At 33.1% G+C, this 14,554-nt stretch overlaps 1 protein-coding gene across 10 annotated transcripts in view; it reads left to right on the top strand.

Moving 5' to 3' along the window:
• Positions 1-14,554, top strand: part of Epha5 (EPH receptor A5) — a 334,366-nt gene that overhangs the window by 177,184 nt on the left and 142,628 nt on the right. For 5 of the 10 annotated variants that reach the window (XM_021211294.2, XM_021211291.2, XM_029545114.1 and 2 more), the window contains one exon: positions 2,558-2,893. The exons of the other annotated variants lie outside the window; for them this stretch is intronic. In XM_021211294.2, coding sequence (XP_021066953.1) covers positions 2,558-2,893 — 336 coding nt within the window. The remainder of the gene's footprint in view (positions 1-2,557; positions 2,894-14,554) is intronic. 10 annotated transcript variants of the gene reach the window in all.

Genomic DNA, 14,554 nt, shown 5'->3' with positions numbered 1-14,554 from the left:
TCACTCTTTGTAATTGGAAACTACTGATTTTGCTGACCAAATAAGTTCCAGTGGAAAGATAAAGCTCTTGTTTTATAGTGGAACTCAACAATGTTTAACATGTAAACTGTAGGAATTATCAAACAGCAAGAAATTGGTGGGCCAGAAAATAATGGCACACAAAAATATGACACTGAATCTGCACCATCTCATAAATGCTTACAAAGTGTGTGTTAATTTACATCTTGTTAACATCAATATGAATGTACATTTATATTTATTTATTTATTTGGGAACTCAGGAGGAGGCTATGATTAGGTGGTAAGAACTGCTTAGTGCTCCTTTGGAACTAAAGCCCACAGACTTCAGATTTTGTCAACTTTCAGTTCTGTGAGATTCTACTACTGTATTCAAAGAAATAGTAATTCATGCTCATTTCTCACAAAATATTACTGTGAGTGTGAATGTCTGTTTTCAGCTAGATCCAGAGTACCACAACTGCTTATGATCCTCTTATGTCTTGACGAATTAATGTTCAGAAGAACATCTTGAACTTTGTTCTGCCATTGGCATTTTAAACTTTTATTTATGATTTTGATTCCTTTTCATATATAAACTCTGGGAACAGAGTTTTATAAAACTATAGGACAAAGTCAGAAAGAAAGAAAGAAAGAAAGAAAGAAAGAAAGAAAGAAAGAAAGAAAGAAAGAAAGAAAGAAAGAAAGGAAGGAAGGAAGGAAGGAAGGAAGAAAGGAAGGAAGGAAGAAATCAAAGTATCTCATGAATATACTTAATCCAGGAATTTTTCTCATGGCTATACATTGGTACTCATATCATATCTCTTGTTGGGTCTGTGCCATGTTTTAGATATAGGCTTCTTCAGATGTTTTAATTTTATTTTTACTTAATCATATCACTTGAGTTGGTTTTCTTGGTAGCTTCTGACCTAAAATTGTGGGTGTATTGTTGCCAGAGTTTTAAGTAAAAAGCTAGACAGTCATTATTGATTTAAGGCAAAGAAAGGAGAGGAGTTCAGTTCAGCTGGTAGAAACACTTTGGAAATTGGCACACTTCAGGAACATTTATTTTTCCTCAAATGTTAAGGCCACTATTTTTTTTTTAACCTAAAGTTAAAGTATCTCCATTCTTCCTATTAAATAATCCCACTTGTACTAAATAATGATAATATATTTATATATTTAGAAATGGCTGAGAGTTAAAAGTGAGCACTAAAACAGAGCTGTAGAAGACTGTATGTATGCAAGCCTTCCTAGGGACCAGAAACAGGGATCCTTGAAGAGTGGTTGAAGAAAGCAAGCGAAGTCCTTAGATATGGAATTGTTCATCTATACAGGATTGTAAAAATTCTCATAAATAATAGTTTTCTTTTAAAATTACTTTTAAGTGTGTTTCTTAAAGATGATGAATTAATGTTGGATAGAAATAAACATTGAGCCTTATATTTGGGTCATACACTTTTAGCTAATTTAGCCAGATTATTTTAAGGAGTTTAATTCATCCTGATCATCTGCTAACATACCACAGGATTTCATAACCATTTGAGTGGTACTGATTAGATCTTCAACAGAGATACGCTTCTGATTCTGAGACAAAGACAAATGCAAGGGCACACTTATTTGAGGAGACACAATTGCATAACATTTCATGCTGACTGAAATTTAAATTTTAAATATCTGAAATTTGACTTTACACCAATTCATTTTTATTTCCCCTGAGTATATGAATAATTAGGTTTTAAAACGGTTAAAAAGCTATTGAGATTATTGTTAGCATTTAGTTGAAAAACCTTTTAAGCAATCAAAGTTATCTTTATAAAAATGAAGTGTGCAATAAAAATTATATGATTAGAAAAGCTGCTATAGTATTATTGTAAGATGATAAGTGTCCATGAAGGATTTTAGGTGAAAGAATTTCTTGCTTATTGGAGAGGTTGGCGACTGGAGATTAGTATCCTGAAAAACCTGAGCACTCTCCACTCATCTTACACCATCTTTACTAGAATTTCAACCTTTAGTAAAATTTTGAAATAGAACTGCAGTAATCAAAAGCACCTAGTTTAGCAATAGTGGTCTTGACGTTATTCATTATCCCTAAGCAATGTCCGTTCAGGAGAAGTTTCAATTTTGTTCACTATCTATCCATGTGATTACTTGCCAGTGTCAAGAGCTACCCAGAAGTTGAACATATTCACTTCTAGATCCCAGAAAGGAAGTATATATCCAACTTGCAAATAATCTAATGTATTATATTTTTAAATATAAAAGTTTATCCAACGTTTTTGTCAATACATAGGTTTATTCCATGACTATGTACATATATGTTAAGGAAAACATCTGATTCTATTAAATAAGTTTTATAACCCTCCCAAAGTAAATTTATTTTTATGGTGTATAAAACACCAGTTTCATAAAAAATATATTTTAAAAATTTTTATAAATTATGACATAAAAATTAATTATAAATTTAGTTTTTTCTTCAGGCCAGGGATTAGTATGGTCAAGGGCAACTAATTAATATCATCTTAAATATGTTTTTCTCACTTTACTTTGCAAACCAGGACCCCCCTCAGCTCCTCGGAATGCCATCTCAAATGTTAATGAAACTAGTGTCTTTCTGGAGTGGATTCCGCCTGCTGACACTGGCGGACGGAAAGATGTGTCGTATTATATTGCATGCAAGAAGTGCAACTCCCACGCAGGTGTGTGTGAGGAGTGTGGCGGTCATGTCAGGTACCTCCCCCAGCAAATCGGCCTGAAAAATACCTCTGTCATGATGGTGGACCTACTTGCTCACACAAACTATACCTTTGAAATTGAGGCAGTGAACGGAGTTTCCGACTTGAGTCCAGGCACCCGGCAGTATGTGTCTGTAAATGTAACCACGAATCAAGCAGGTAAGTGTCGTGCCCAACCCAACTGTGTATTTTAGACTTTGATCTGCCAATTGAATCCACAGCTGAGGACTGGACCTACTAGGTCCTGTAAAAGAATGTCCCCAGCATGAACAAAGTCAAGAACTAAACGAAACTACGTCTCAAAGTATATTTTTTTATTTTAAAGAAAAGATAAGGCTTTCTTAGTACAAACATCCATGGCCCAAAGAGGTATGGTTTAATAAAATATTTCATTAACTATACACTTTTGGAATAAATCATCTATACATAGCAATTATCATGTATTAAACATATATTTTAATGTATTATATATACTATAATACATAACAAATATACATAGTATATGCTTTATGTTGCAAATCTACATTTTGTTGCTTTGTTAATGTCCAGATATATTTTTAAAATTAATTTGTATAACATGCTTTATTTGCTTTTTGTTTTCTTACTTTACAGCTGTATTTTCTTTGCAAATTATACTGGCTTTTTATTATTTTTTTCTAATAAGTATAAGAAAACATTGGAATCTGTGCCTGTGCTGGCATATGGCAGTAGTCATAGTAAGCATTGTAAGTGATCAGTAATATTAACCACCATCGGAATTTTGGAAAAATAAAGATTTTTATGCTGTTGCCTCAAGCTTCTAAAGTAAATATCTTTAACCATACTTGAGTCTAAAAGGAGCTACCCAATATCATCTTGTACATAATGAGATGTCACTGTGATGTATCTTCCCTTCAGAGAAAGTTCAGTAGTTTTTGTGATACTAACATCTTTATAAGCTACTCCTTAGTGATAGGCTAGATGAGAGAATGACTTTATTATTAGGGACATTACCAATGAAAAAATATATGTTAGTTGTCTTTGATTGACTGGCTTCTTCTGATTATAAGGTATATGATTTGGACCTTCATTATATAAAATAGGAAAAAAAAAAGTTACTTTTCATCCAGTAGCCATGATACATCTAAACTGTAATTTGTAATGTTTGCCAAGTGAGAAGTTATTGTATTGGTTGTCACTTTTTTAATGGCTGTCATATTTTAAAATCACTTCCAATGTATCCCTCAAATTTAAAATACTGTTTTTCTTAGTATCACTATTATAGGTCAAATATGGCTCAATTCCATATAAAATGTTAATGTCAAGAAACTCTTAAGAAGTTTTCTATTTAGGTTCAACGAAAAAGGCTGAATCTTCATTAAGTTCCAACATCATAGGAAGTGAATTTTGAGTTAGATTTGATGATAATATTTTTAAGCTTCTAGATTTATGAAGATTTTATTTTTAAATAAAAATAATTATATATATTTTAACTTAAAATTTAAATTCCTCCAAGGATTGATTTTCAAAATGTTTATTTCTTTGTGATTGATTTTTGTGGTTTCAAATTTTACTATCCTCAACAGATGTTCTGATATTTCCTAATTGATATATTTTAGGTGTGTGTGCTAGGAAAACATGGATAAATTTGGCAAAAACATATAGGTGGAAAATTGGTTATTCATTCAATATGAAAATTTTGCATTAAGCTAGGAATGAAAACTAATGAGCTAAATTTGTCTATAAAATATGAATAAATGATTAACATATGAATATGTATACAAAACTTAACACATTATACAAAACATGATATTCTGAAACTTCATTTCAATATAAGTGATACTTTTCTCACTTAAGCTAATAAAATATAGTTTTAAGAAAAAAAATAAATGGTAGACTAATCCTCATTTAATAAATACTTATATAATATAGTTATAGATTAACAGGAAATAATTCTAGTAGTTTTGCTATGATATTCTTGGTCAATAAAATTAACTCATGGGAAGGAGAAGCAGAAAAGCAAGGGAAGGAAACTGTAAAACAAGGGCAAGGCATTTAGGTTGTGGGAAGGAAGCATGGCAGGAGATTAGGGGCTACATATATTGTGTATAAAAATCTCTCATCCAAATTGGAAAGAGAATAAAGAATGGATAGAAATTCAATTGCAATAGGTATACAAACACATAGAAAAGTAATAGTTTTTCATGTCCTTCTCTAGTTCTGTAGATCTTACTTATATAATTATAATGTTTTTGAAATTTAACAGTATTTATTTATCAAATACATATTTAGATTTGCTTTTCCCATTAACATATTTTAGTTGTATTCTTTTAAGAAAACTAAAACATATATATTTCAACAAGTACTTAAAAAACATCCTATAAGATAAAGCATTTTACTGAAATAAGTTGAAAATTTGTCTACTTACAAAATATTGTATATGTATGATGGCCCTGCACATATATTTATGTGGTTTAAAATAATTTTTCAATGACCATATTTGAACTAAGATTTAATACTTCTACTATATACACATATAAGTAATTTATACCAAACAATAAACTATTTCTAGATAACATCTCATAATTATTATTCATTTTATTAATATTCTCTATAATAACGCAACTTATGGTATGAATATGTATGAAAAGGGAAAGGTGATTTATTTGAATGACTTACAGACTGTGGTCTAGCTAATCCAACAATGGATTTCTCTGATTGGAATGACCAGCCATCCAGTAATTTGAAGTCCATGAGGTGAGGATCCTGAAGGAGTACCTTCTAATGCTAGGAAAGAAATGAAGTTGCTACAAACAGGCAAAGAACCAACCCTTCCTTCTACCACGTCCTTATATAGGGTTCCAGCAGGAGGAATGTCCAGACTAGAGGCATGCCTTCCCACCTCAGGACATCTGGATCAAAGGAGTGTCTTTCTACCTCAAAGATCCGTACTAGATGTAGGTTTTTTTTTTTTTTTTTTTTTTTTCCCTTCAAATTATACAAAATTCCTCACAGGTTTGCCTACCCTATTTTGGAGTTTTAGTTAATTCTAGATGTAGCCATGTTGATATCTAATAACAGCCATCACAGTAGCCAACATTTATTATTCCAAAGTACAGAATTTTACTTTACAAAGGAGACAACTTTCGGGAGAAGACCTCCTATCTCAGATGGGATCCCTCAACCTCTAACCTCTTAAAATATCAGCAGTGTGTCTAAAGTAGTTGGTCTCTATATCGTGGAGAGCTTTATTCGTTGCCTCTGCTTTAAACAGTTTACTACAGACATGTTGAACTTGTAGGGGTTGATGTTAATCATAATGCTGCTGTTAAGACTTCATCTGTCCAATCTTTCTCCAGGAAACTTAGAGATAGCTAAAGATGTGTAATTAAATCAAGAAATAGACAATGATAAGTAATACATCATTATATCAAAGAGTCTTCCTTCAAATTAAAATGCTTCATTTAAAGAGCTGTGAAATAGAAATATGTATTCCAATATGAAAAGTGTTGAGAAGTCCTGATCAAATAAATCACTGATTTTGTACTTCTCAGATTTTTATTTTGTTGGTGGTACAGATCATAAGACTCATTATTCTAGTCCAGGCATGCCTATTTTCTGTCTATATTACAACTCACCTTCTACTGCTTTTTATGGGAGTCAGGGTTTTCTTACCCTGATGAAATACTCTATTTTCCATTTGCCTTTCCTATCTTGAGCCCTGAAGTAATCAGGAAGTGATTTCAGCATAACTTCAAATTACATGGCCTCAAGTATAGATATCAGAAATTAGGATGGTTTCAAAAAATTGTATTGATCTTACATACTTTCTTTGATGGTATAAGTAAATTATCTTTTCACTCTTTTTGAAGACATAATCAGTATAAGTTGTATGGGTTTCAGACATATTTCCATTTTAACATTACTATTTGTGAATTCCTTTTTCCGTGGTAAATTAAGGAATTTCCAGTGGATCAGGTTCATTCCAGATTTGTTAAATAAACTGATTAATATTTCATTCCTGTTCCAGCTTCTAGAAGTATAGTGTTAATCTCCAATCCCACATGCTGAATAGAAATATTTCCTGCGTTCTTTAAAATCACGATGCATAAAATTTACTCTCAAGCTTATATCTCTGTGATTTTAAAAATTGAATTAAAAAAAGTGGAAAAGTCGCATTCCAGGAATGTACAAGCTAGATTATTGGCTCCTAGGAGTGTGTAGGGATGTTGAATACCTGGAATAATACTTGGACCAAAAGAGAATTGCCTCCTACTCCTACTTAACCACAGAAGTGTGTGCATTTGCTTTAAAACGAATGAAGAAAGTGGTTACTCCAGAAGTCACATGTACTTAAGAGAGCAATAAGGGCTCCAAGGTTCAGGCGTTCAGTACATTTCTAGTCATTTAGAGTCTTATTTATCCAATCATTGTAATGCACAGGACTTCAAAAATCCTCACACATTTTTGCCTCATTTATTCAAAGGACAACAAAATTGATTCAGCTGCTCCTACAATGCAGTAATTTAATAGAAAATATATCGAATCTAATGTGTGGACACTAGTCTCTTCAGTTGTGAAACATGAGGTACTTGATGACTCTGTTGATATTCCTTGATTATTTCAAGGTAATAAGCTAATTTAAACTTTCTTGAAGCCATAGATCATTTAGACATGCCCAGCCATTTATGTAATTCTTACATCTATCATGTGTTTACAACATGAAAAGAGATGCAATTTTAATCTCTAAAAAATATTGATCTGCTGACATGTTTTCATTGAGGAAAGAACATATACTGAGTTTGCTCCCACGGCTATCAGGGAGTCATCTTCTAACATGATAAAGGCCCTTGCTACACTTGAGGACAACTAGTTTCTTACTGTTTCATTATTCCCATAACTTTTATCAAAACTGCCCCTTAGAAAACATTTTCTGTATTTGTTTTTTCTTTAGTAGTTGTGAGTAGTTACTGAACATTTGAAACAGAAAGTGATGTGTTATGTGATCTAATAAGATTAATAGAGTTATCAGAAAGAAAAGAGAAGACTCAAGAAGAGGGACTAAGTATCTGGAGCCAGAGATGGATCTCATGCGCATCTGGTTAATAACTCTAATGGTCTTCAATGTACTTGCAAAACAAGAGATGCCAGGCACTGGAGTATAGTGATGTTGTTCCTGTAACTGCTATTGTTTCTATTTCTTTATCTCAAACGTTAAACTACGGTAGAGCACTGGTCTTAAACATCAGGATGATATTTTTGTTTTATACCCTTCTTGATCAGAAAACAAAAGCTAGAGCTGTCATGCAGACAGATTGACTTAAGTAGCCTAAGTGAAAATCATATCAATTCCTTTGGTATATCCCAAGCCTCATACCTTAAGTCTATCACTAGAAATGAGAGTGAGTTGTCTATCCCGCTTTGGTTCTTTCACTTTTTAAGTTATGATTTATTTGTTTTAGAGGTTGGTGAGAATACTGCAGTCTATAACTATATGGATTATATATAATGTACTCCGATGAATTTGGCTAATTTCCTTTCATTCACTTATCTATACAGTCTTTTAAAAATCTTTTCAAGCAAGTGATGATTAGTGTGTCTTTCTCTTTCCTTCCTCACCTCCACTCCACATCCTATCTCAATTCATTCCCTTCCTCATTTTTTCTATCTTTCTACAAATTTTTAAAATCTCAGAATATATTGACTAAATTATTTACAGGTCTCAAATCACGACACTTCACTATTTTTAAAAAGCCCCAGCAAGTTTATAAACTTTCTTATGTACCTAACTTCAATTTTAATTAAAAAAATTTTAAAGGTGTTTTCTGATCATAGCTTTCCCTCCCAGAAACTCTCCCAAACCTTTTCTATTTCTCCAACCATTCAGTTTTTCTTCTCTTGTTCAACAGTCATTTTTTAAAAAAAAAAAAGAAGAAAGGAAGCAGAGCAGACACAAATGTAAATTAATAAAATAAACAAACCAACCAAAAAGCCTAAGAAAGAGTTGTACACAGGGAGACATACATACAAAAACGGTTCACTTACAAAATACAATTGAATTTGTTTTGTGTTGGTTTTCCTTTGTAAGTAAGTATTGGTTGTCTGTCAATCAGAGAGAGCTTCTTGGTTAGGGATAGGTCCATGTATCTACTGTCCCCTCTCAGAGCTGGTACTCCATCTGGCTTGAAATTGTGTAAGCTCTGTGAATGCTGCAATAATCTCTTTGAGTTCACATGTGTATCGGGCCAGTTTTGTTTGGAAGGTGCTCTTTCCTTTGGATCATCTATCCACCCGGTCTTACAGTCTTTTTGTTTCTCCTCCACATAGTTCCATGAGGTTTATTGGGGCAGGATTTTGCTGAAGACATCTCATCTAGAACTGAATGTCTCTAATTCTGTACTTATTGTCCAGTTGCAGGTTTCTGTTTTAGTTTTCATGCACTGCAGAAGGAAGTGTTCCTGATAATGTCTGAGCGAGACACTTACATATGGGTATAGCAGAATGTCATTAGTAGTCACATTATGGCTGTGTTCATATCAAAAAACCATAGTGTTTTCTTTTCCCATAGGTCTATGACCAAATTAGTTTCAGGTTTTTAGTCACCCAAGCAGTGTCTGGTGTAAGTTCTATCTCATAGAGTAGACCTTAAGTCTATTAGGTAGTGATTGGTTAGTCATACATTAGTTCCATTATACCAGCATATTAATCATGAAGGTCACCACTGTAGATATCAGGCTTGTAGCTCACTTTCTCCTCAGGTACTGTGCAAAGTACCTTCTAGTAATATGGAAAATAGTCAATAGGGATGACAGATCTAGTTATGCACCAGCTGTACTTCTCCATGTTCAATTCGACATGTAAGCATTGCTTTCAAGAAGAGGCCCTTGTCAACAGTTTGTGGAGAATAATCAATAGTATTGGCAATAACTTGTGTTGTTTGGGCATTTCTATGGGGGCTCATTTGGTTAAAAATTCAATTAGCAGTAGCCTTACCTGGTACTACAGATTTTACTTATTGGTGAAATAATAAATTGGGGCTTTCCACTCCCCTTGTTATTTGGTGACCCCGAATATTATGTTTTTTTCTCATATATGTATGACATGATTCTACTCCAATGTTAATTATTTTCCATTTTCAGACACTGAAAGCACTGATTATACCTTTTTCATAAATATTATTAATTTTAATATAGTCATTTAATGGCGTATAATGTTTTGGGGAGAGAGGATGTCATTGTATTTACTGATACAGTCACTGTTGAATTCCCCACGCTACAGTAGATAGCATGTGGTGGATGTGAGGATGAACAAATAGAAAAAGATGTAATGTTCAATGTGACCCGAAGATCTTATAAATGTAAAAATAATAAATTCAATATAAAAAGTCTCAACATTAACAGTAACTCATTTTGATAATTTAATATGGTGAAAATATTCTATAGCTCTGTTACTTATTTATAATCATATGTGCTAGTAGCTGTTATATGTATATTATATATTTTTAATTATATAATTGTATTCTTTGTCAATTCTATACATGTACAGAGAATATTGCTTTCCCCTCTCCTCTATAATCATTTATCTCCTCCCTATCCTTATAAACCCCAATCTTGTCACCACCATTCCTGTTCTTTAAGTGAACCTTTCAGTTTAATCAAGGTCATGCCACAATCAATTGGAAAACAGTGAGGGGATTAGGCATATAGTACTGAAACCTGTGAACTCCCATTTCTTTTGAATCTACCAGAGGAAAATAGTTCAGCTTGAGGAGTGGGGTCCTGTGAATCCTACTTTGTTCCATGCCTGATTTGATGGAACCATTCTTGTACATACTTGGGAAAGGAATGCAAAGCTGTCTTGAAAATATATATAAAATTATAATTTTATATATATTTATATATATATTATATATATTATTATATATATATTTTATATAATATATAAATATATTTTATTTAATATATAATTTTATATATATTATATAAAATATAATTTTATATATATTTTCAAGACAGGATTTCTCTGTATAGCCCTGGATGTCCTGGATCGCACTTTGTAGACCAGGCTGGCCTCAAACTCAGAAATCTACCTGCCTCTATTTTATCTAGACATTGGTATTTCTTTCTTTTTTGTTGTTGTTGTTTTTTGTTGTTTGTTTTTTTGTTTTTGTTTTTGTTTTTGAGACAGGGTTTCTCTGTATAGCCCTGGCTGTCCTGGAACTCACTTTCGAGACTAGGCTGGCCTCGAACTCAGAAATCCGCCGGCCTCTGGCTCCCGAGTGCTGGGACATTGGTATTTCAGATTATCTAACCTTCTCTTCCAGCTCCTTTATTTTCCAACACCGATTTCAGAATGTTTCCTGAACCTTAGAGGGAGTGGTATATTTCATGGTTTATATAGAAATGAGCACTTACCCTTTATTTACTCTCTGCACTTTATATGGCTTTGAGCCTCCCAATCACTCTTATTCGCTGAAAACAGAGACTTCTTTGATGATGGATGAAAGTAGCATTTGTCTGCGGGCAAAGGCATACATATTTAGGAGGCATTTTGTTGCTCTATCAATTTTGCTAGACACTACTATCCAATACTCACTTAAGACCTATAATCTTCCTTGGAATGGATTTTTACCTGGTTTACAACACTGGATATTTCTTTTCTTCACTGTGGCATCTCAAATACAATAATAGAGCACATAGCACAACAGTAATGCTACGGTGCTCAACTGGGTACATTTTGCTTTTAGGTTGTGTAGTGGGGTATTTTTTCCACCCACTCTCCTGTTCCCAGAAATAACTATTCTGAGACTCAAATATATTTACAAATACCTAGCCCACACAGCTTGGCTTGTTCTCTGACTAGATTGTAACATAACATCCCATTTATTCTAACCTAAGTTCTGCCACGTGGCTGATTACCTTGTCTCAGTTTTCATGCATCTGTCCTCCTTCATGTCTCAGGGCAAATCTCCACACGCTTAGCTCTTTCCCATAATTATTTGTACCTACCAAATGTTCCACCATTCATTTTACCCTTTTCTGTAAGCCATAGTTTTTATTGACAGCCGATGCATCCATACTATAGACAAGATATTTGCTCTAGGATTCTTCACTTTTAGTTCAATACAAGTCTCCTTTTCTTCTAATAATAAACTATATACAACAATAAATATTATGAAATAATTGTGAAAACTATTTGGTAAGCTTTGACATTCATAATGCCCTGTCTATATGTATTTGACAACATTGGGGAAAGTATTCTATATTCTAACCCATCTTGGTATTTAATGCTCCATACCTAAATCATTTTCTATCATAACATGCATAATCAAGCTAAAGACATCTTTAGAGTCCTGAAACATTTTATTAGATCCTAAATAAGTTAAGCTTAATTGTGAGGTTATAACTATCTAGTCTTTAAGCCCATCTGAGAAGTGAGAAAAATTAATATTACCAGAGTATTTATGAAGTGGATGCAAGAGCTTCTACAACTATAGAAATTACAGTCTGGACAGTTACCCAAAATTTGTGCATGTGTCATCATCGGAGCATCTTCTTCAGCCTTCTAGCCCAAAATACCTGACAGATGATTTGGGGAAAAAAGGAATTGTGAAGGGTTGCTTCTATTGCCTTGGCAAATCTCAGAAGTCAGCTTCCCCGCGTGCATGTCTGTCAGTTTTGGACACCATGTTGTCCGCAATTGAATCAAGAATAGTCTCGCTCAGGGGCTAACTTGCCATGTTTGAAGCAAAATTCATATGGATGTTCTTTGATGTTCATAATCTTCTTTGCAGCAAAGTGAATTTGGCCATGAGCAGACATCACCGTTTGTCAAAAAAAAAAAAAAAAAAAAAAAGCTTAAATTAGTAAAACTTATTGAAAATGCCATATTCTGTCAGTGTCAGAATTTTGAAGACCATCTACCTAATATCTGAACTGGCAAATATTGCTTCTTTCTAGACAAATAGTTAACTAAACTAGTATTTAACATGATCATAGTTTAACTAATTATGAGATGTATTTCTTAATTACCCTAAACACTTTGTATTAGTGGCTTTCAAAAGGACTAGAAATTAACGTTGCATTTTGAAGAATTGAATATAGGAACAGTACCTTTAATAAGAGTGGAAAACATAGTAAATTTAGTATGATGCCGCAAACTATAACCTGAAATTTGCATCAATATACAAAGATTTATGCCAACATAACTAAATATTATCTTAATTTAGTATTGATATACCTATGCCAATGTAACCAAATATAACCTTAACTTTGTATCAATATAAAAAGATCTAAACCACTATAAGAGTTTGGCTTATTAAGTCTGTTTAAGAGTGGATTCAACAATCTACCCTTTATACCTGTTCTTATATTATTTCTATGCCCCCTCTGCCCTTTTTAAAAATCTCTTCTCTCTTCCTTTTCCATTACTACTAGGTAGGAGAGAAAGAAAGAAGAAATAAAAAGGAAAGAGAAAAATAAATTACTAAATATAACCCCCTTTATTTGTTTCCTCCCTAACCAAGCACATTGCAATTGTAACCACTCCCATTAAATGAAGACAAACATCCTTCATCAATCATCAAAACCCATTCATCTCACCTCTGAGGAGAGGTGGCATAGCTCTCTTAAATTTTTTTCCTACTGATTTTGGGGCATATTTGGGGACTAAAGAAAATTAGGAATATAGTCAAGTATTAATAAAGCTAGCTGTAACATTTGTTGTCCAGTCTCTATGTAGTATGAAAGTGCATGGCTTCATTAAAGTCCTGATTGAATCAATCTGTAATGTTGGACAATCTAGATAGCCCCTATGAAACTGTCCTAGATGCAGATTCTTGAGGGTGGGTGAGTCGTTGGAAGAACACTCTCATAGAGGAAAAGGGGTAGGGAGAGAGGGAGATGAGATGGGGTGGGGATTGTGGAGGGGTAACCGGGAAGAGGGTTATCATTTGTAATGTAAACAAATAAAACTATTAATAAAAAATTATAAAAATATTTCAAATCAAAAGACAGCTATTATGTCTAATAAATATGCAAATGGCAATGTAAATTCAAGACAAAAGTTCATTGAAATTATGCATATTATTAAATTATTACATATTAAAATTATTGCATATTATTGAATAAATATCAATAGTGTGATATATCAATATATGTATAATTCTCCAAAATGTACAAAATGAAGCATATAATCTATTATATGACATTGTTCTCAGGTGCATAAATAAGGAGAATCTGGATTCTTAATTTATTATACCTCTATGTATTGTTATTCTAATTCTTGATAAGCATATGGATTTCTCTCATTTGGAGCTATTGTCTCGGACATTTTTCTAGGTGTCAGATAGGACTGTTCAAAAGTTTCCTAATTGTGATTGACGAATCCGCTGTTTTATGACCTTCAATCCAGCATCTACTTACTGAGTCTCTGGTTTTCTCCAAATTTGCTTAATTTTGATCTCTCCTAAAGAGGATATACAAAACTCCAGTCATTACTTATAAAAATTACCATTCGTAGGCTGACAAGCAATACCAAATCAAACGGAATCCTGATGCACGGTGTGATTGTGTTTCTCTTCATTTTTAACACAGAAAATATTTTCCTTTTAACCTTACATTCTTTTCTTCATTCTTCTCAGAGATTGAATTGCAAATTCAGCCCCCATCACAAATGCCCCTACCTGAATCTGAAACTATGTTCAGCTCTAATAAGTGTTAGTTCAGCTTTGTGCATGTTCCTGCAGGTCAGAGCACATGCCTGGGGAGAAACTCCAGAGGCTGTGCACTGAATCAATCTCTCTCTCTCTCTCTCTCTCTCTCTCTCTCTCTCTCTCTCTCT

This window comes from Mus pahari, chromosome 13 (assembly GCF_900095145.1).
Source record: "Mus pahari chromosome 13, PAHARI_EIJ_v1.1, whole genome shotgun sequence".
In the NCBI taxonomy this organism is placed as follows: domain Eukaryota; kingdom Metazoa; phylum Chordata; class Mammalia; order Rodentia; family Muridae; genus Mus; species Mus pahari.
This window is presented reverse-complemented; position numbering and strand designations above follow the sequence as displayed.